Source organism: Podarcis vaucheri (assembly GCF_965113315.1).
Source record: "Podarcis vaucheri genome assembly, chromosome: 1".
In the NCBI taxonomy this organism is placed as follows: Eukaryota; Metazoa; Chordata; class Lepidosauria; order Squamata; family Lacertidae; genus Podarcis; species Podarcis vaucheri.
The window spans coordinates 135644892-135668951 of NC_138759.1; the positions used below are offsets into that span (position 1 = coordinate 135644892).

General features: G+C 42.4%; 2 protein-coding genes across 3 annotated transcripts in view; both read right to left on the minus strand.

Annotated features, from left to right (window-relative positions):
- RB1 (RB transcriptional corepressor 1) overlaps positions 1 to 24060 on the minus strand; it is a 179503-nt gene that overhangs the window by 60932 nt on the left and 94511 nt on the right. The gene's annotated exons all lie outside the window — the stretch shown is intronic.
- ITM2B (integral membrane protein 2B) lies at positions 1441 to 21203 on the minus strand. Its single transcript, XM_082214367.1, has 6 exons — positions 20954 to 21203; positions 12053 to 12181; positions 9194 to 9400; positions 5716 to 5826; positions 4251 to 4401; positions 1441 to 2110 (listed from the first exon to the last, which is right to left on the minus strand). The coding sequence occupies exons 1-6, from the start codon at positions 21071 to 21073 to the stop codon at positions 2022 to 2024; spliced, it is 807 nt and encodes a 268-aa protein (XP_082070493.1). The 5' UTR covers positions 21074 to 21203; the 3' UTR covers positions 1441 to 2021.

Genomic DNA, 24060 nt, shown 5'->3' on the forward strand with positions numbered 1-24060 from the left:
AAGCATTTTCAGAGCAGTTTTTATGTGTATGTGGATTCCACCCTACTTTGCCTCCATCTTCATCCAAAAATAAAATAATGCCCAACCTGGTGATAACATAATAAATGATATCAGGAGGGAGCTGCAGCCCAAGACAGGAAATGAGGTGGTAAGGAAAAACCTAGCAAATCTCAACAGTTAGTCTATGGGCACTTTAGAAAAGGATGTGGCAATTACTAAGACCCAGCATGGGTTTCTTGAAAACAAGCCAGACAAATCTCGTTTCTTTTTTTCTTTTTTTTTGGAGTTACAAGTTTGGTGGATCAGTGGAATGCTGTGGACATAAATACCTTGACATGGGCGTATCCAAGAGGACAGCTGCCCTCCACAATCAAGTCAATAAATAAAAATACTTAACTCAAAGTAGAAATAATCTGAGTATTTGAAATTGAAATGCTCACTGAGGTCACTTGGATGATTTTGGGGCACATTCTAGCAACACAACTGGCAACCCAGAAAGGCCCTTTCACTGGGGCAACTGTGGTAACTAACTGTGGTGGAAAAAGGACAAACAAAATTGAGAACATGAAGCAATTTTCTCTGTTTACTTGTTAGGATTTCCCATTTAATAATGGTTTCTATTGTTTAATCCATACAGTGATTTCATAGAATCATAGAGTTGGAAGAGACCACAAGGGCCATCGAGTCCAACCCCCTGCCAAGCAGGAAACACCATCAGAGCACTCCTGACATATGGTTGTCAAGCCTCTGCTTAAAGACCTCCAAAGTAGGAGACTCCACCACACTCCTTGGCAGCAAATTCCACTGTCAAACAGCTCTTATTGTCCTAATGTTTAGGTGGAATCTTCTTTCTTGTAGTTTGAATCCATTGCTCCGTGTCCACTTCTCTGGAGCAGCAGAAAACAACCTTTCTCCCTCCTCTATGTGACATCCTTTTATATATTTGAACATGGCTATCATATCACCCCTTAACCTCCTCTTCTCCAGGCTAAACATGCCCAGCTCCCTTAGCCGTTCCTCATAAGGCATCGTTTCCGGGCCTTTGACCATTTTGGTTGCCCTCCTCTGGACACGTTCCAGTTTCAGTGTCCTCCTTGAATTGTGGTGCCCAGAACTGGACACAGTACTCCAGGTGAGGTCTGACCAGAGCAGAATACAGTGGCACTATTACTTCCCTTGATCTAGATGCTATACTCCTATTGATGCAGCCCAGAATTGCATTGGCTGTTTTAGCTGCCGCGTCATTGTTGCAGCTAAAAAAGCCAATGCAATTCTGGGCTGCATCAATAGGAGTATAACATCTAGATCAAGGGAAGTAATTTATAGTATTTTATTCTCAAGTCTGCTCTAAAATATTGTTAGCATTAAAATCCAGTAATTCAAACATTCCCAGAGAAGAAGAATATAAAGAAAATTCCTCAAAGAAAAATTACAAAAACATTTAGACAAACAGGTTTGTAATATTTATTTTCACTGCACATACATAGCATATATACACGTCAGTAACATTCTGTTACTGCTTAACTTTGTTACAGCAGATGCTTATACTAGAACAGCGACTTGGAAATCAAACTTAAATGAGACAGTATTAAAAGAAGAAAATGAATTGCACTTTTATTACAAATTGTTTTCCCAATGCTTCCCCAACGTTGCAAGTAATATGCTATTAAAAATCTCAAGAGTTGCAGTCCATTTGTGCATGTATTCTTTATAATAAATTCAGATGAATTATTCTCCAATTTTACTCTAAAATGGGATAAATTATTGACCTGGTATTACTTAAAGGTTCATTACATGAAATGTACTAACAACTAAGAGTTTATATAGCAGCTATTCAAACATATAAAAAGGGCAGCATGCTTCAAAATATGGGAAAACGTTAAAAAGGTTTATTGGAAGATAAAAAGTGTTGGCATTCAGCTATAAAGCCTTGTCCACTACTTACATAAATGACTTAAAATAAAGATCACTGCACATAAAGGGCGGGGTCAATGTGTGTATTTTCAGTCACAACAGTGTGTCTATTCTTCACAGATGAGTGTTTCCATGACAAACCTGTTCTCAAAGTGTCGAATCTTTCGGCAATTACTTGCTTCACGCTTCTGTATTCCTGTTGTGGGAAAGTGAATAGAATATAATTATTATTTTTTTTTTAAAAAAATGATAGTTGCCTTTTGCTTCCTGTGAAAACGGTTGTGAGCGATTCTGTCAAACTGGAGACTCTGTAGGTCATTAATAGGGAACTGGGTTTGGCCAGCAGGCCAGCTCCTTATCTCCCCCACCCTCAACTTTGACCACCCACCCATCAATAGCCTGGCATCACAATGACATGTGCCTGGTGTATGCCAAAGTTCAAAGGAGGTAACTGGAACTGTTACAGCAACTTCCTTTACAGCTGCTCCCAGCTGATGGGTGCTGGGCCTTCAAAGAGGCTCCCTGTGACTTCTTATTAGCTGATAGGTCAGTTATAGGGCAGAAAGTATTCAAAGTGCTGGTGAAAATGTTTTGAATGCAAACTGCTTTTCTGAAAAGAAAAGTTCAGTTTTTAATTGGAGTGGGGTTTTTTTGTCTTTCAAGCCACCACCTTCCTTCAGGCCCCTCAGCTGCACTAGGGCATTGATAAGCACCTGCAAGACACAGAGGCTACTACATATAAACTAAATGGGAGAGTCAAGATAGGAAGGTTGTGAAGGCTGGAGGCTGCAAATCTATGGATGTTGGATGATGCAGGGAGCTGCAGACATTTAATGAACTGAAAAGCAGACACAGCGGCTCTCTCAAGACTTGCTCTGAGCAGTCTTATTGCAAGAGAGTTGCTCATATGTACAGTTCTTGTTGAACCAACTTGATGCATCTGATATTGTTGTCCTTTAATCAGGATCGCCATACCAAGTATAACAAATCTAGGCTCTAGAACAGGCTACCACGAAATTCAGTTCTGCCCCAGCATAGCTCACAGTTTCTGCTGCCAAAGGCAGGCAAATGCAAGAAATGCCACCTTATACCAGGGGTAGCTAACACTGGTTCTCCAGCTATTGCTGGACTACAACTCCCATCATCCCTGACCATTGGCCATGCTGGTTCTGGCTGACGGGAGCTGGAGTCCAACCATGTCTGAAGAGCCACAGATCAGCCATCCCTGTCATGTTCTTCCTACCCAACTGAAGAGCTGTGGTGAAAGCCTCAACAGTTACTTTTGTTAAAAATTGTGAGTAATCAAGATTCAGGTAAGTAGCCATGTTGGTCTGATGCAGTCCAAATTTAAAAAAAATAATAAATTGTCCAGTAGCACCTTAGAGACCAACTAAGTTTGTTCTGGGTATAAGCTTTCATGTGCATGCACACTTCTTCAGATCCACATCAAGTTTAGTCTTCATTGAAAAGTACCGTATTTTTTGCACCATAACACTCACTTTTTTCCTCCTAGAAAGTAAGGGGAAATGTCTGTGCGTATTATGGAGGAAATGCCTATGGGTGGCATGCCTATGGATTTTCCTCCTCTAAAAACTACGTGCGTGTTATGGTCGGGTGCGTGTTATAGAGCGAAAAATACGGTACTTCCTTCCTTCTGTGTCCCAAACAATGCTCCAGCAAAATTAGTCAATTCTGTTCCAACATATCATGAGATGCTGCAACTCATGATTCAGCCCAAGTTAAGCAATTTTTAGTTCCCTGATTTGAATGGTAAATGTTTAACCTCATGCCTGTCACCCACTGAAAATAATGGTGACTTGGCTTACATCTGACTGGTGCGCACTGCACTGTTAAATCTTATGCAAAGTGCTTGATGCATAAAAGTAGCATGATTCAAACTGGCAAACTGGTTAGATCAAGTACCATGTGAAATAGGTTTTATGTATTTTGTCCATGAGTTCACCATTCCATTTATACGTTTATTATTACAGTTCTTAGTGAAGCATATTCTCTGAATCAGATCACAGTGCTAAACATGCAATTACTGATATCGCAACAGTGTACAAGGCACAATATTCAATGGCTCAAAAAACTGTCCTGAATGCTAAGAGTTGCCATGTGAGAATGTAACTATTTAGCATGAGGGCCAACAAACGCATGCGATTACACTTGAACTGCAGAAAAGTTGCAAAGTCTCAGGCTTTATGAGTACAATATGAATACAGAGCACTGGGACGCTACACTTTCACTATTTTATATGGCACTTAACAGGAGGGCCATCACCCTCAACAGAGTTGAGGTACCTTTCTTTTTCCCCATCCACATGCCAACCATACCTTTCAGCATTTCCTTGCGCTGCAATTTGTAGGTCTCTTTGCCACGACAGAGGCGATAGATGAAGAAGCCCAGCTGATCCACATTTTCTATACGATCAGTAACTATCATCTGCTCATGAATCAGGTAGGACTGAGGCAAGTATGTTCCAGCCTGCATCAACCCAAATAAAAGTGCAACAGTATAGTCTCAATAATGTTAATGATGTCAGATGAGTCGTTTTTACAATTGCTCTGCGGGGGGGGGGGGAGTTCAGTTCTGCAAAATGTGTGTTGGAGGGGAGGGACTTTTTGCAGAAGGTAGAAGGAAATTGCTTTTTAAAAATACTCTTTATCAATTTTGCACACTTTAGAAAACAATAAAACGTAATAGAGGAGAAATGGTGATTCACATTTTGATGGACAGTTGATATAAATAATAATAGATGACTATTGTATCATATACTTCTGCCAAGGCTAATGTCAAGGAGTGTGGCAGTTCTGCCCTGTTAATATATTCAATAAGATCTCTCAAAGCTTCCGAATGGTTTTTGGCTTAATGCTACCTCTATAACACTATTTTTTAAAATAACCATAGCTCAGGTTGCCATATTTCAAAGAGTGAAAATCCAGACAGAAAAGTTCTGCTTTTTTTGGCCAAACTTGTTGAGCTTTTTTGGCTAATTTTTTTTAAGGGAAATAAGCAAAAATGGCACTACCGACAAGGTCTGCCATACATCCGGATTTTCCCGGACATTTGACCGATTTCCACCCAGACACAGCTAGAGACTGGAGTATTCTGTAAACGTCCTGGAAATTCCGGACGTATGGCAACCCTTCCATAACTAAAGTTAACTGCAGTTCTCTCAATTTGGACATAATGGGGAACTCAAATTTAAACTGAAAGTTTGGGCTACTAGCAAAATTGGCCCTCAAGACAAGATTACTTAAAAAAACTAATATTAATAATTTGTATTAAGATTTTTCAAACAACTGATTAGGACCAGGTTATTTCAGAGACCCCCTTATCTTATCTACTCAGTAAGTCACTGTGTTCTGCAGGACGGTTTCTCCTTGATATATCAAAAATATCAGAAGCCTGGTCAACCATAGCTCCAAGCACTGCTTTCAGTGTGACCACCCCTATTCTGTGAAACAGCATTCTTGCTGAGAAGTTGTTTGAATGCGTAAACAAGTTTTATGTAGATGCTATAATGTAAAAATTAACTGATTATAGACAAGGTAGACTTAAACCACATTCTTCAAACAATGTAATTTATGCTTTTGAATTGTGTACAGTGTAATTATTATTTTTAAAATGCTTAAAATGATTTTATAAATAAAAAATTAGCTAATGAAGTTACAACTTTCTGCTGTCCTGTAGTACATTAAGTGCTCTTTCATGTTTACATACACTTATATCTTCAGTATCAAAGTTTAATGATCTAGCCTGAATATATTCAAAAAGAAACGTGAATTTTAATCATACCTTGATGTTGATCAACAACTCCAAAAAGTTTTTAGGCGGCATAACCACCGACGTGTTTAGAGGAATAACATAGCATTTATCCAGGCTGAGGTCAAGGTAAGCTGTAAGTCTCTGATGAGAAGATGTCACAAATAGCATGTTAGTAATTTTAAACATACAAAATTATGTATGAGTAATCATTCTAATTGCTACTTCATTTTCCTGCTGAATGCCTGCCTTTGCAGATACTATTTGTAATGCCCTTTCAGACAAAACAAAACAAGCAACAAGAAAAGTCCAGCCTTCTGTGCAAGTTTTCTGTGGTCGTTTCTTCCTTTTGCGGGGGGGGGGGGAGAGGAGGGAGCAGTGTCTTTCACGTTGGGAAGCACTAAAAAAATGTGATCCAATTACCTGAAGTGGCACAAACCATTCTGCCAACTGAGGTTCCCACCACCACATTTTGCTGCATGAATATCCCAGCCTAATTTAAGAAGTGCAAAACACAATAAAACCCGGTACTTTTTATGTACCGTATTTTTCGCCCTATAGGACGCACTTTTTCCCCTCCAAAAATGAAGAGGAAATCTGGGTGCGTCCTATGGGGCGAATGCAGGCTTTCGCTGAAGCCTGGAGAGCGAGAGGGGTCGGTGCGCACCAACCCCTCTCGCTCTCCAGGCTTCAGGAAGACATCCGCAGCCTAGGCAGTCCTGCGGGAGGTTCCGCAGGGCTGTCTAGGCTGCGGATAGCAGCCTGCTTCCCGGAGCGCCGGGCACGCTGAAAGCAGAGCGCACAGCGCTTCGGGAACACATCCACAGCCTAGGCAGCCCTGAAGCAGAGCGCCCCTCGCGCCGGGCAGACATCCGCAGCGTGTTGGAGCCCTGGGGAGTTCCCCGCAGGGCTCCCCACGCTGCGGATAGCAGCCTGCCACCCAGCGCGACGGTCGCCCTGAAGCAGAGCGCCTCACCTGCTGGACAGACATCGGCCAGCCACACAAGCTCAGGGGACAGCGGGGAGGCGCAGCGCCGCCATCCCGCTGTTCCTCGACCTGGTTCAGTTTCCCTGACCTGGTTTTGGGGGGGAAATAAAGGGGGGGGATTTCCTTTATTTCCCCCCAAAAAACTAGGTGCGTCATATGGGACGGAGCGTACTATGGGACGAAAAATACGGTACTAAATGTTTTCAAATTATAAATGTGATGGTTTTCTGGGAATGTGATTTAAACTATTTGGAGGAGAATTGTTATTATACAGTACAACCCCCAAGTTCCAGGCATCTCAAGTCACATGCAAACTATCTAAAATGGTAGATGACAATCAAAGTACGCTTAATGTGATTTTCCTTATTCAACTCTCTAAAATAAATATCAAATTAATATGCAAGGTTCTATAATTATGTGTTGAATTTCAGTTACTACAGTAAGACAACCCAATTTATGCAAGGTAGACAAATCATAATTTGAGGGGGTTTTCTAGAGCAGTAAAAAAATTGGAGGGAAAGAGAGAGAAGGGGGGAAATTTCATCTAAAAGTAAACTCAAATAGCCACATATCCCATCAGCTGAAAGTACACTGAGGCCACACTGTGAGTCCCTAACCATTGAGAATGCTGGCTCAGACTGATAGGAGTTGGAGGGCAACACCTGAAGATCACAGAATCCCCATTCCCATTCTGTAGGAAGGAAACTGCTTGATATAACTGATTGTATGGAGGAAACTATTTAGTTCACAATGAATACCAGAAACATGAACTCCGGGCGGCTGCTAGTTTTTGCTGAGTCTAGTATTTTTATTTATTTATTTATTTATTTATTTATTATTATTATTTATTTATTTATTATTATTATTATTATTATTATTATTATTATTATTATTATTATTATTATTATTATTATTTTTTCCCCAGCCACTCTTGGTGGCTTCCAGCAAAAGATTAAAAGTACATTAAAACATCAATCATTAAAACCTTGTGGGTGGGTGACAATATAAACAGTGCTGCTCAATCATAACCATGTTAAAACAATTTCCTTTCCAACTGCTTTCTATGGGCAGCTCTCACTTCCACTGCAAGGGAGATTAAAGGAACTGGAATTTGGGCAAATGATGCAAGTCTGATGATTGTGGGAAGATAAACCATGGAATGTTGAAAAGACAATGAAAAAGGGAGTGAGGATGCTGACCTGCACAGGCCCTTAAAAGCATTATGGCAAGCGGTGAATTACCCTCCTCACTACACTATGCAGCAATAAAATGTTGTTCCATACCAATCTGAAGCCCTTTTGCACAGGCAGGAAAAAGTGGGACAGTGCCCATGGTAAATTCCAAGCAGTGCAAGGTTCCTGTTTCAGGCTGGTTGAAGCCTAAAACAGTACTTCTGTTAGGAGCAAGGTGCACTGCAACGTTTTGCTGCAGGGCTCCCTTGTACTCGCATCATTATTATTTTTACCATAATCAGTGGGGTGGGGGTGGGAGTGGGATCCATCATTTCATCCATCCATGAATTAGGGAAGAAAATCAGGACTTTTGTTAAGGACTGAAAATTCCCATTTCCATACCTGCCACATTCCAAACCCCAGGTTCCCACAAAACCTGTTGTTCGCAGGCTTTAGAACATGTTCAGTGGTTGCAGTTATTGCAACTATGTTATTGCACAGGAACATAGGAAGCTGTATTAAACTGAATCGTATCATCAGTCCAGCTAGCTCGAATATTCTCTACTACACAAGGATGATGAACGGCCTGAGCATTTTTATCTGGGCTCGAGACACTCCCTGATTTTGAATGCACTGTGGCACTGGCAATAAAATCAAATATACAACAGGTTCTGTCAACTGTCAGTGGCTAGTGGTCCTCCTCTGGCTTCACCTGCCCCATACTGGCCTCTCTCCAATTTCACAATACAACTTCTGCGCCAGAACGTTCAGCAATCAGTGTCAGTATCTGAGCATTACTGGAAAAGGGCATCATTTCCAACACAGCCTGAGCACTGACTCTTCAATGAACTCATCGGGACTGGCAGTTCCATCATGAAAGGGTAGAGAAGACAGCTGGAGTGTTTTGCAGTAACTCATGGCATGATGCTGCCATCTCAAAGCCCCTGGCGCACCTTGATGTGGCAGTTCCCAAAGGCTAAATAAGGCATGGCACATGAGAAGCTGGTATGTGTGTGCTGCTTGAGTGTGCGCATCACTTTTGTGTCACTTGTGGATGCATGTGAACAGAGGCCTTATTCATGGCGGCACTGCCCTCTCCTGGCATGCAGCCTCCAGAAGACTGGTCAGGAACAAATAAGATCCTCAGGTGAAAATACGTTGCCCGCCCTAGTCTATGCCGACTGGCAGCAGCTCTCCAGGTCTCAGATACAAGCCTTTCCCAGCCCTGTCGGAGTTGTCAGGGACTGAACTACAGCCCTACATCCTGCTTTTGAAAGTCAACACAACCAATCCATGGCTACAAACAAGCATATGGCAAGAAACTCTCATTCGCATTACAGACTGTCCTTACCCGGTGAAAGTCATGAACGATATCAGCTGGATCACTGTCAGCAAATTCTGGAACAGGCACACTGATGAACTCAACCTCCTGCTCCTTGAGGATTTGAATGTTCTCTTCAATGATCTGGTAACGGGGAGCTGGGGCGCCTGAATCTGGCTCACTTAATGTTAAGCCATCCTCAATATACTTTATTCCACAGAAGTAAACGCCATTTTCCTAAAGGGCAAAGTTAAAAGTGAAGCAAATATTATGCAAGCTTTCAGGCACTTATAATCACCCTTAAACCATTAATATGTACCAGACCCCTTCCTTATGCACTAAAGTGCTATTTTTTCTTTCATCTCAAAGCTATTTCAAGAAGCAGAGGGGAGGGGAGGCAGGGCGTGAAGAGCAGGTGTAACCCTGGCAGGTCCAGGTGTCCGGCTAGAGACAGGAAATTTCTGGGGGGAAATCAATTGAAATATCTGGAAGTTTTAAAGTCAATTAAAAACACTGTGGGAGCAGTTTGGGAAAACAGAAATACATACATTATGGATTCTCTTCTCAAACCTAGACTTACATCTCCTAAGCTTACATTTTTAATGTTTGATTTTTATTATGCTTTTATGAATTGGAAGCCTCCCAGAGTGGCTGGAGCAACCCAGCCAAATGGGTGGGGTAAAACTGTTATTATTGTATGTTCTTAAAAGCAATAAAATATCACATATAACTTACTGTGTTTTTGCAAAATGCCCGGGAAGCTTTGCTATAAATATTTATTATATCCTATTTTCTTAACAGGAAAACTTAGATTAAAAATAAAATTTAACAGTTTAAAATTGAAACTATGAACACTGTAGAAAATAAAGGAAAGCTTTATTATGAAGGTTTGGAACCAATATTTAGACCAGCATTATGTTGAAGAAACTTTCGCTTTTAGAGGAAGAAATTCTAAATATTCTTGCATTTAAAGTTTCCCTATAGAAAAAAATATTCCTATTAGTCATGCTTCAAGTATGAAATCAATAGGTGTTAATTCAGTTTCGACTAAGTCTGGATTCAACTCAATGTATTTAAAGAACTGCAATAAATTTGGATATTACTGTAGCATAATTATAAACAGGAAGCTGATGTCATGTACAGGGGTGCCTCGCAAGACGAAATTAATCTGTTCCGCGAGTCTCTTCGTCTTGCAGTTTTTTCGTCTTGCGAAGCAAGCCCATAGGGAAATTCATCTTGCGGAACGACTCAAAAAACGGAAAACTCTTTTGTCTTGCGCGTTTTTCGTCTTGCGAGGCATTCGTCTTGCGAGGTACCACTGTACGCACATAATTGATTCTTTATCTTGAACCCTGAATTACTTATATCCTACTCCATCAATAATATAAAATTGAAAATAACAGAAAAACTCATTTAGTCTCATCTAATCATCATCTTTCAGATGTATAGCTTTGGATTTTGAACTTTGAGCTTCAAAGATTTGAAAAAAATTGAGACATTTCCCCAGTTTTTCATGTTAAGTTTATTCCCTGATTGCACATATGCATTTTCAAACATGCATCACATTTTTCATTTGATGCACAATATGGAGGAATCTGAAGCGTGTTGTAGGCTATACTATAAATATGTTTAGCAGTCATGTTGCAGGGGCAATATGGTTGATATGACTCCTCCTTTAGATCAAATACCTGAAGTGTTCTGCATTCTGAAGCTTTTAAAATAGTTTCCAGCACCGAATCCCTACTTAGCAATTCAGAGAATTCAATCAGCAATCACTAACATTATTGCCTTTGAAGCTTGTATCTAGTTGTTTTGAAGCAGTGAGTTGGCTGAAAAAATATTTCAAAACAATGATTGAAAGAGGATTTCATATATAATTTTGAAAAACGTTTGCACAATTTTTTATTTTCTCTCAATTTTCTCATTTTTCTAATGGAAAAGTTCATTGGCTGGAAATAAACAGGTCACCTCCCAATCCCCAATCCCTCATACCCTTAAGCCAGGGGTCAGCAAACTTTTTCAGCAGGGGGCTGGTCCACTGTCCCTCAGACCTTGTGGGGGGCCAGACTGTATTCTGAAGGGGGGGAAAGAACGAATTCCTATGCCCCACAAATAACCCAGAGATGCATTTTAAATAAAAGGACACATAATATTATTATTAATTATAAATATAAATAATAATAATAATAATAATAATAATAATAATAATAATAATAATAATGCCACGCTGATTCCTGGACCGTCCATGGGCCGGATTGAGAAGGCGATTGGGCCAGATCTGCCCCCGGGCCTTAGTTTGCCTACCCATGCTTTAAGCCTTCCCATCTTGCCTCTGTCTCAATCTGTGCTCTGTGCTCAATGGAAGAAGAGAGCTTACACAGGCTTGCATCTGTGCCTCAACTCTCCCAGTTCTGAGCTTGAAGCACCTATCTGTAGCTGAGCTTGCAGCAGCCATTAGATGCAGATGCAGAAGAAGTCTCTATCCTCCCTCTATTTCTAATTTGTTGGGGGAAGGTTTGTTTCAGCTCTCAATTCCAAGCTTGAAGCAGATTCATTATCCCTGAGCTCATGCAAAGTTTCAGAGACCTAGCTTTGGGAAAGAAGTGTCCTAACAACAACTGATTTGAGGCTGGCAAGTAAAACCGGTCCCCCCAAACCGATGATCCCTGGCCATACACATTAAATGCAGGAACTTTCCTTACAAAAAGATTAAAATTAACATGTGAATTAGCTCTAAGTATACAAGGGCTAGAGGTTAAAATATGTTGGGGATTTTACCTTCACCTTTTTAAAGTAGAGTTAAAGTTGGGTAACTAGCAAAAAATTGTCAAAATAGTACCAAGAGAACAATTAAAGTATTTACTCATTTAAGTAATATATCCAACCTACCTGGAATGCAAAATACTTGTATAGATAGGCACCCCCAAGTATCACCACAGCAAGCATAAAAGCTAATCCAAAACACATACACCAACACCAAGCCCTCCTTTGTGCGATAGGTACCACGCCCTCTGGATCCTATAAATATAGAAAGGGAAACAGTAATCAGTTGTGTCCATCAAGCATTATAAGGCCATATAGATGCATGGATATGTGGTTCTTTGTAAAGGCATAGGGTGATACCAAACTAAATCACAGTCAGAGAGTACACTCACTGAAATCAAAGTAGATACACTGTTTACTTCTAGTACATACATTGTTTACTTCTTAGTAAAAGTGATTAGTATGAGAGCTTTGAATTGTTATCTTGTATATTTTTTAATATTGAAATTGCTATATAACTGGGGGGGCGGGCTTCTGGGGGGTCATGGCAAATTGACCAACTTTTGTCGACAGCTCACCAACAGAGATAATTATGTGGTGAATGACGAAAGCCAAAGCAATCCTGGTTATTGAAATTCACTCTAGAGATAAAGAGTAAATGGGGGTTAACCTGAAAAAGCTGCTGCCTGAGTCAGAAGACTGAGAAGCTGCCAGCTCCTGGAAACCCAGAGAGGGTGGGACTTAAGATCTCTGAAATTGAGAGGTTTAGCTGTCTGTCAGTGGAAATTTACATCTGGTATATGAGCTACTTTCTGATTTTGAGACGAGTCAATTATAAAAGGCTAAAGACAAAACAAAAAGCATGCTTTAATTTTTTAATCCAATGAAGTTTTTAAATGGGCAAAGGAGCTCTCTAAGTGTTCTGTTTTTAATTTTCTGCTTCCCTACAGAATATTTGCCTTGAAATGGAAAGTAATTCCTCTACTTAACAGTTTCTCCCATGGGAAAGGAATTTTGGTCTGATAAGGGAGAATGCGGTGAAGATCTTATGGTGGAGGTGGGAGATTGAATTTCTTAAGGTAGAAACTGTGTATATCTTAAGGGTGTGGCTGGGTTGAACCATTAACAAGATGAAGTACATTCAGTATGGCAAATACATTGCTGGCCATTCCATTGACTGTTGGCATCTTACAGCAATTATTGGATGAGCAATTAAGAGAAATTAGAGCTGAAATGATAAAATGGGAAATGAAAACAGGATGAAATAGAAAATAGAAAAGAGGACTCAAAGGCTATGGAAAACAATACTGATAGATGACTGCCAGAATAGGAGAGTGAAATGGTATAATTGAAGGCAATAGATGGTGAAATGGAAAGGTCCTTCATACAGTGTCTAGGAGGAATGGAACAGCCAAGGAGTGCAACAAAGCCATGGACGGAGAGATCAAGAGAAATCCTAAATTGGCAAAAAGAGTGTTGAGAAAGAACGGATTCTGTGTACAATTTGGAGTGAACTCAGATGGAACAGCTATCAAACCTCAAGCGCTTTTGTTGGGGAAAAAAGAATGGAAGAAGCAGAAATGGATTTCTCCCTCTAAATTAGGGTGGAAAATCACAGCAAATACAATTATATACTGAACACACACTGTTCGTATAATAAAGTGTATTTAGTGCAATAATATAAAGACAACAGAAAAAGCAAAAACACCTGTTAATGGCAATGGCATGGAGTTGTGTCCAGACTAGGCTGTTCATTGTACACGGGTCACTGTTTCCCATGTGCACACTTTCATCCACACATGACAGCTTACAATTTTTATCTCAACATCCACACTAGTGGGCAGTGCTTTATGGGGTGTACTTGCACGGTATGCTATTGTCCCCTCCACTCAATTAGCCCTTCCTGCCCTCCTTAAATTCCAGAAACGTGAGGTGCACTTTGGGCATGCTTGCAAGTATCTGAGAAAGAGACAGACACAGACCCTGCTCTGTCTTGAATCAAGTAACTGAAAATTGGTCACAAATCTGTAAGCCTATAATCATTGCCAAGCCGGCCCATCCCCCACTTCCAAGCTTGTGCTGAGAAGACATTTGCTCACATGCACAAAGCTATGCTGGCTGCATCACTGGTACCGTAGGGATAAATCTAGCTAGAAAAGCAAGGGTACTCGAACATTTACTTTTTTCAATACACATTTTTTCAATATACCAGATTTGCAAAGGTATGTGTGTGTAGTGAGGCGAGGTGAGAATATTCTCTGCTAGAAAATTCTCTGGAGAATATTCTCCACAAACTGTAAATTCTGATGCAAGAACCAGTTTTACAACTCAGATTTTTAAAAATCTAGTAAGTAATATGTCAAGCTGTGATACTGCCAGTGTAAGTAATGAATAATGATTTTTTTGATCCAGTTACATTATTTGGCATTGTGTCATTCACCATTGACAGTTCTGAAATGTGAGCTACAGAAAACTTTTTTTAAAAAAAATGCTATTCTTTTTTTTAAAAAATGCTATTCATTTAATCTGATAAACATTAGAATATGTATGTATTTCAACTATATGTAATACCCTTTTTTCTATTTTGGTGTGACCTTATTCTTAGCAATTCCATACCCCTGGCCATACAATGTGATTTTTTTTACAGAAAGTAGCTTTAATGCTTTATACACTTAAAAGTACCGAGGCCTATAAAATTACGTGTAACAGCATGTGATTTAAACCTTGATTTAAACAGCTTTTCATTTCTATATTATTATTTAGTGCCAGTAACTGGTTTCTGAAGTGCCATTTAAAAGAATGACATACTGAAATATATTATAATGATAATATATTTAATGTTAATGGCTTCTTTTTTATACGTATGCATAAAGTTTTGTTTATCAAGCTGTGTTTTAGTCACCAAAACAGTTAAGTGTTAGAGCTATTAGAAGCACAGGATAGCCTATTACTGAATTTACTTGTATCAAACCTTAACATGCCATTCGTTTCCAAGGGAGCCCCCAAAATCCAGCACAGAGCAAACATTTTTCTGTGTCTTCAGCACAAAAACCTCAGGTTACAAACACTTCAGGTTACAGACTCCGCTAACCCGGAAGTACGGTTTCACGTTAAAAACAGACTTCCAGAACAAATTAACCAGAGGTACCACTGTACCTACTTTTATCTTCCAGCCAGGTGGGGTGTTGACACCCACCCATTTATTTCTATGGCAACCTCTTTAGACTGGTAAATTGCAGTACTTAAACAGGCAGCCAAAGTCATTACCTTAACAAAGGAACTGGTTTGGCTTGTTTCCTTTTATATATTCTGCCCCATACACAGGATCACAGGCTTTGGAAGGAGCACAGCACATCATCATTCAAACTACTCCCCACCCAAAGAAATCCCTCTTACCAGTACAGTCATACCTTGCTTTTCAAACAGCTTAGTTCCTGAAACATTTTGGCTCCTGCATGCTGCAAACCCTGCAGCCAATCAGAAGTCGCGCTTTCGAATGTTTTGGAAGTCAAATAGACTTCTGAGGTATGACTGCAGACGCTGCCACCACAAAAAAAGCATGATTTCTGTTCTCATCCTGAAGCAAAGTTCTTAACCTGAGGTACTATTTCTGGGTTAGCGGACTCTGTAACGTGAGGTACCACTGTACACCAGGCACGTCCAAGAGGTAGACTGCGATCTACCCTGGTAGATCACTGCAACGCGCCCCCCCCCAAAGAAGCTCAACAACTTTGACCTGAACTGCCAGTTTTTAACTCTGTGAGTAGATTTCAGTCTTTTGGGAGTTGGCCACCCCTGATGTACACTAACACTAAAAGAAAGAAACAAAAATCTCCCCTAGTGGTGCTCAACCTGATTAGAATTTAAAGCATCTCTGCAGGAAAATGCAAGAGGTCAAAACGGTTTATTTACTATGGTAGTAGTATATCGCCCTATACCTGCAAGTCGGACCAGACCCAGATGCTTCCAACATCCAGCACAGGATGTTTATGTCTCATTCTCTTCTTCTTCCCCACTTTTCACCATAGTCACCCAGACAGAAGGGATGTTTCCAAAACTTGGGCCAATAGTCTCTGTCTCCCCAGGATCCTTGGTTAGGTACACTGTGAAGATCTCCATATCCACAAAGCAAGTACCATGTTGCAGTTTGCCGTCCTCTACTGGGAAGTTCAGCTGGATCTCATGCTCTACCGAGCTATTCAAGCCAGAACTCTTGGTGAAACTCTGCTCACTAACCACAAGCGGTACCCAAGCTTTCTCGTATTCTTTGGGGATTGTTTCCCGAAAGAACCCTCAACACAAGGAAGATGGATTGCCTTTTGATAGCACCTACTTCACTGGGCTGTAGCCTAGCACAGGGAGTGATGTCTCAATGGTTATTATAGTTCTACACATAACTTTTTTCCAAAAGGAAGTTCCAAAAGGTACACCTGAATGGAACGCATCACCAACATATATCATTCAGATAATGGAAAGGTGTTGGGATCCAGTGCATCGTGCCCAACATGTTACACTCATAAGTTAGCAATTTCAAACAGCCTGTTCTAAGCATGACTTAGGTCTGTGGCCTAATCTGCATTTTCTGCTAAATCAAACCATAGCCAAGTATGAATGAGCAAGAGTGCAGGCACAGCAGCAAAGGTCAGAGCTGCTTTGCTTCTCTCTTTGTCTTGCCCCATTCATAACATGGCACTAGCATGATTGCAAGAAAAGTGAAGCAGCTGTAAATTTTGCTGAGTACATTCACGCTCACTCATTAAATTGGCTTAGTGTGTTACATGGAAAGTGGACCAGTAAATTTTCAGAACTGTTAGCATGGTACTGAGTCTACACTGCCAGGTAGATAAGTACAGCACAGCAACCTAAATTAGAGCATGTAAAAATATATGAAGGTACTATTCTCATACAAGATTTCATTTAGAGTATATACATTCGTGCATTCCACAGGATTGTTTTAAAGGAGGTCAGGATATGTGGATTAGCCCAGATAGGTAAAGTTAAGAAGGTAAAGGACCACTGGATGGTTAAGTCCACTCAAAAGCGACTATGGGGTTGTGGGACTCATATCGCTTCAGGCCGAAGAAGCTGGCGTTTGTCCACAGACAGCTTTCTGGGTCATGTGGCCAGCATGATTAAACCGTTTCTGGCACAACGGGACACTGTGACAGAAGCCAGTGCACACAGAAATGTCATTTACCTTCCCGCTGCAGTGGTACCTATTTCTCTACTTGCACTGGTGTGCTTTCGAAGTGCTAGGTTGGCAGGAGCTGGGACAGAGCAACAGGAGCTCATCCTATCGTGCAGATTTGAACTGCTGACCCAAGAAGCTCAGTGGTTTAGACCAAAGTGCCATCCGTGTCTCTTTACCTAACCCCATATACAGTGGTACCTTGGTTTTTGAACAGCTTAGTTCTTGAACTACTTGTAATCCGAATGCTGAAAACCCGGAAGTGAGTGTTCCAGTTTTTGAACTTTGTTTTGGAAGCCGAACATGCTCTGCTTTGAGTCCTGAGCGTCCATTTTTAGTGTTGCGCTGCTAATTCGTGTCCTACCATTGTAATTGAAAAGTTCCTCTTCCGGTTTTAGTATTGTGCTGCTAATTTGCACCCTACCATTCCAAAAGAAGTATTCTGTTTCTGAGGTGATATTTGGATCTTATATTTGGTGCTTTTGTTTTTGCTATTTTTTGTCTTTTTGTTTGTGTGGCTTTTTCATTTTTGTGGCTGACTTGTTTTTGTAACTGTGTAGAACCCAGTTCAGCTACTGATCGATCGATTGTGCAACTGCGGAAATGAATAAAAGCAGCAAAGGCAAGAAAACCATTAACATTGTTTATTGCTTTCATTTTATGGATCAATGGTCTTGTTAGATACTAAAATTAATGTTAAATTTCTGTTTTAGGGGTTGTTTTTAAAAGTCTGGAACGGATTAATCCATTTTGCATTACCTCCTATGAGAAAGCGTGCCTTGGTTTTGGAATGGATTAAGTCTGAGAACCAAGGTATCACTGTACTGAGTAAATTAACAGCAAATGGGTCAAAATCTACTTGCTCTGCCACGGTACTCCTAGTCTATTTCCTGGCAGCAATCATATGTAAATACCTAATTGAGACCAGTGAATCTGAGCCATGCTATGGCAATGATAGGGTCACTTGTGCCCAGTCAAGGTAATACATCATTTAGCTTGTGCTAATAAAAATGTATTTTGGTATTGATTATGATTGATGTTTTAATGAATCAAGCCTCTCTCTGTAGTTAGCATGTTATCTGGAGTAAGTTTGACATAGCTTAGACTCCACCCCCCAGGAAAAATCTCTGAAACAGCTGAACATTTTTCAAAGTATTGTTGTGGAATGGAGAGGAGAAATCCTTCAGCCACCTTCCCAAAGCCAAGTAAACAGTCTCCAGACTTTGCGAATGAGGTGCCAGGACTCTGGGACAAGGCTGGAGCCCTCATGCCTCCTTCCCTCAGTGACCCGACTTTGGTGAAGGCAGAGCGAGGGCTTTGGGAATGTCCCAAAACCCAGTCAAGGAGGCACCACCTCACTTACTGGGGTCTGGAAAAGTCACAGGAGGGGCCTGGAAAGCTCTCAGGGCCCTCCCAGGTCCTCCCCAGACCCCAGTATGCAGCCCCCTACCTCACAGGAAGGCAGTTCACGAGGTTCCCAATTCTGCCTTTGTGCACGGACCCCTGTAACCAAACTCTTGTGTAAGTGGCAGGTCCACTGTACAGAAGTGTAGGCATCAAATCTGTTCATTTTCCAGGTAATGTTCCAGGCAAGGCAGACAGTGAAAAGTGCTGGGCAAGGGGGGTTGCTTTTGGCTTAGTCCAGCTGATTGCATTGCCCAGTTGATTCTGTAGCTCTTGTTATGAAGCAAGATTAAATCGAGTCAGAGAGGAAGAGTGAAACAACATCAACATACCAGCAAAGTTTGTATGTTTGATTTCCTCCTTTAATTTATTTAATGCTAGGCCCTTGCTGGATAACACAAACCAGCAACTTAAGGGAAATAAAAAGGGGTCATCCCTACCTCAACCCCACAATAAACTGTTTAGATCTTGGATCCCAAATAAGGAATGGTGGGGGGGGGGAGAGCAGCAGCTTTTCCACATCAAATGATAGCACCAACTTTGCAAAAGATCTTTGGTCTACTGCAGCTAAAATATCAGAGGAACTGAAGATAGACAGTTGGAATCTAACACAGTATACTGAGCAGATCTAACTGTGCCAATTGACATTGAAAACATTTTTAAAAAAGTAAAAGTCACTAATCTCATAATTAATTTTTGCCTCCATTTTGAAGAACAATTGTATATCCCTTTTCCAAACTGCTTAAACCCAAACCTACGAATGCCAAATTTGGAACCATGGCAAAAGTTTCAATAGCTTGATGTTGATGAATCCTATTTCCTCTTTGCTATAGTAATGTATATATGCATAGTTGCAGCATAGAGAACTATGAAGTGTAAATATGAACTGTTTAGTCTTTAGACAGTCAGAAAACGCCAGACTATTTTAACTACCATGTACCATCATTATAAAATGGTAACCTAAAACTTATCAGAATGCTGCAAGGCAGTTTTAACTTGACTGGGATTATGGAAATTAAATGGCTCATCCACTGCTTTACTGGAGATTAAATTCATTGCTTCACTGCATAAAAGTAATGATTTACTTGATGTCATCACAATTTGGTACAATATGACCATCCTGTGGCAATGTGAAGAGCAATTATTAATTTTAACATAGGTTTTCCTTGACTCACAGCTGTCCATGGAGGCGCAGGTCAATTCTGTATCCAGGGCAGCTGTCTACCAACTCCACCTGGTACGCAGGCTGAGACCCTACCTGCCCGCGGACTGTCTCGCCAGAGTGGTGCATGCTCTAGTTATCTCCCGCTTGGACTACTGCAATGCGCTCTACGTGGGGCTACCTTTGAAGGTGACTCGGAAACTACAGCTAATACAGAATGCGGCAGCTAGACTGGTGACTGGGGGCGGCCGCCGAGACCACATAACACCGGTCTTGAAAGACCTACATTGGCTCCCAGTACGTTTCCGAGCACAATTCAAAGTGCTGGTGTTGACCTTTAAAGCCCTAAACGGCTTCGGCCCAGTATACCTGAAGGAGCGTCTCCACCCCCATCATTCTGCCCGGACACTGAGGTCCAGCGCCGAGGGCCTTCTGGCGGTTCCCTCACTGCGAGAAGCGAAGCTACAGGGAACCAGGCAGAGGGCCTTTTCAGTGGTGGCGCCCGCCCTGTGGAATGCCCTCCCATCGGATGTCAAGGTGATGGACAACTACCTGACATTCAGAAGACATCTTAAGGCGGCCCTATTCAGGGAAGCTTTTAATGTATGATATTTTAGTGTTTTTTGGTTTCTGTGGAAGCCGCCCAGAGTGGCTGGGGAAACCCAGCCAAATGGGCGGGGTACAAATAATAAATTATTATTATTACAGACTACTTCATTAGCTACATTAAGTGTGCTTTTCAGCGGGCAGAAATACAGGTGTAAAGAAAACCGGTTACACTCCTTGCACTTGGAGGAAATGCCAGCCATGAAGCTTCCGACATAATAGACCTGTTTGTCTCCGCTGTTTTTGCGGCAACATCCTACCCGCCTGGGAACCTGGCACGACGACGCTTCCCCTTCCTCCGTCTTGCTGCAAGAGACGCGGCGACCCGAGCAGGACGGATCTGCCCACGCCCGTCTTGCCTTCCCTGCTAACGAGGCATCTGCGGCGGAGCGGACCGAGGCCCCCTCGGCATCCCCCAGGGCCCCGCCGTCCCCCGGACTGAGGCGGCAGCTCCGAGCGCGGCCCGGAGAAAACAAGGCCGCCAAAGCGCAGGGGACGAAGCTCGGCGGCTCTTCCCGAGTCAGCCATTTTAGATCCGCCCCGAGCTCTTCCTTGGCCTCTCCGCGGCGCTGGCAAGGCGCTCGGCCGGGAACCCTGCGCCGCTCTCCGCCCGGGCCGCCCCGCAGGCCTCCCTCCCGAAGGGGCCTGGCGGACGGAGCCGGCTCACCTTGGCGCCGGGGGGCAGGATCAGCACTTGGCTGCAGCCGCCCTCCTTGCTCTCGTCCTCCTCCTTCCGGCCCGCGGCGTCCTTCTGCGCCAACGCCGAGTTGAACGACACCTTCACCATGATGGCGGCGGCTGAGGGGCGATTTCGGGAGCTTCCGGCTCTCCGCTGGGCTGGCGGCGGCGGCGGCGGAGGGTGGGGCTGGGGCCTAGGTGCGCGCCGCTCCTGCGCCTCTGCCTCCCTTCCCTGCGCTCTCCGCCTCCGCCTCGCTCAGGCAAGCGACCGCGGAAGAGGGCGGGGCGAGGGAGGAGCCAAGGCCGCGCCAACCCCCCGCCCCGACCAGGCCCTGCGGCGGCGGCGGCGGCACCGGGCCCGGGGGGAGCCGCCGGGCGAAGCTGCCTCAGGAGAGGCGCGCCAAAGGCGGGCAGCAGGCGGACGGCTCCTCCTCGCCTGTGGCTGTTCAAGTGGCCGGGCCCCGTTGGGGCAGCTCGCCCGGCTGCCTCCCCCCAAACCCGCACCTGGCCAGCGGGAAAAGAAACGTCTTTCTCCCCAGCCCGCATATAGGGCAGGCCCCGGGCTTTCAGAGTGACCCATTCCCAGTGGGATCAGGTGTTAGACAGGCTTGTGTTGTCACCCCAACTCGTATTTATTATTTTCATGGCCATGATCCTACACTTTGTCGAAGGGAAACTCCCCACCGGAGTAGAAATCATTTATCGAACAGATGGAAATCTCTTTAATCTGAGTAGGCTGAAAGCAAAGAGTAAGGTCACCATAACTTCCGTCATGGAGCTTCAATATGCTGATGACAATTAGTGTGTGCACACTCAGAGGATGAGCTCCGAATCATCCTAAATATATTTGCAGAAGTTTATGAAAAGCTTGGCCTGTCACTCAACATCCGCAAAAACAAAGTGCTGCACCAACAAGCACAAAACACCCCTCTGCAGCACCACAAATCCAAGCATAAATCACTTCTACCTGGGCAGCTACCTTTCCACAAGGGCTGACATTTATGCTGAAATCCAGCATCGCCTGAGCTCTGCGAGTGCAGCTTTCTCCCAGTTGAGGACTGGGAGATTTGCAGGGAAACCAAAATGCTTGTTTACAAAGCTATTGTACTCGCAACCTTACTGTAGACTTGTGAAACATGGACCACTTATAAACGCCATCTCCAAGTCCTTGAAAGATTCCATCAATGGGGTGTCTGAAAATTTTTACACATCACGTGGGAAGACAGGCGAACTAATATCAGTGTACTGGAAAAAGCAAAGATCATAAGTATCAAACAATGATTCTTCAGTATCAACTTTGTTGAACTGGTCATGTGTGGATGCCAGATTATCGTCTTCCAAAGCAACTACTCTACTCCAAACTTTAAAATGGAAAGCGTAATACTAGTCAGTAAAAGAGGTTTAAAGACTCTCAAGGCAAATCTTAAAAGAATGTAGTGTAAACAACAACTGGGACAAACTGGCCTGCGAGCTTTCCAATTGGAAAACATCCTTTACTAAAGGTGTCATGGACTTTGAAGACACTAGAACTCTGGATGATAGGGAGAAATGTGCATGTTTGGTAAACCCTCACCATGATCAACTTCTGCCCGGAAACCTATGTCCCCACTTGGAAGGACATGTGGATCCAGAATTGGCCTCCACAGTTACTTACGGACTCACTGTTAAAACCGTGTTCATAGAAGACAATCTTACTCGGCTATCAATAATATCAATTTGTGGTGTTCCCTTCTGATTTATATATACAACATTTGGTTTACTCTTTGTTGAGACCACAGAGCAAGACCAAGGTTTTGCCTGGGCTTTGTTAGTTTGTTGGCTGAATTTGTTTTGTTTGTTGGCATTTTGGGGCTCTGTGATATCTTATGAGATTCGTTCAGTTTGTTGATATTTTAATGCAACAGAAATCAATCCAGCTGGGATTTTTCCAGTGCACAAATGGTTTGTAATTGGGGCATGCCACATTATTTTAATGGGGTCATGTCACCCTCCATCTCGGATGTTGATGAAATTTGATGTGCACCCTTCCCATATGTTTGAAAGAAACCCCCTTAATTTTCCCCCCTCTATCTCAGTTTTAATTTTATAGCACTTCGAAGTTTTGTTAAATCTGCGTTGTCTGTCCCTCTTGAGACCCTTGGCACAAGATACCCTTGTGTACGCTTTATTTTTTTTCCTCCATAACCAATGATCAGATCTCTTTGAATTTTTACACAGAGCTCAATAAAATGATGAGGATTTCAGGAAAAAAATACACTAACGCTCAAAATATTTTATAAATGCCTAAAAAAATTTATAAATGCACTTGTAGCCTAGTTTTTGGGTGGAAAAAACTAGGTCTAGAAAACCTGAATTTACAGTGAGTGGGCATGATGTAAGCAAAAGTTTTTGATGTTGAAAATTATTGCAAAGACATGTTTCTCGACAAAGAATGAAATTTATTGGGGGGGGGTTCCTTGTAATCAAAATTTTACGATTTTGGACATCGGGGGGATGGCTACTGGGTAGCCATTTTGTACAACTTTCCTACAATCCATAGCTGTAATAGAACAAAATTAATGAAACAAAGTTGTACATCTTAAAAATTAAAATAATATTGATTATTGTAGGCTTTTTTCCCGAAAGTGCAGACTTGTTTTAATTTTGGGATCTTTGAATATGAAGTTATGAAAATTGACTATTGGGGCGGGGGGAGAGAAAAAGGAATTTACAGTCAGTAGAACATTAAATGCTGACATGTAAGGAAACAAGACCTTGTAAGAAAAATATTCCAAAAAATTAAAATTTGAGTATTACCGTATTTTTCGCTCCATAAGACATACTTTTTTCCTCTTGAAAACTAATGAGAAATGTCTATGCGTCTTATGGAGCGAATGTGTGGTCCCTGGGGCTGGAGGGGGGGACCCGGGCTTCCCCCGCCATCCCCGACAAGCTCCTTAGCAGCTCTGGGTAGCCCGCGAAGCCTCCACAGGGCAGCGGGGAGCCTTCATCCCGCTGCCCTGCGGAGGCTTCGCGCGGCTATCCCTGGCTTTTGCGGGAGGTGGGGGAAGGGACAGAGTGAGGCTCTCTCACTTCCCCCACCTCCCGCAAAAGCCC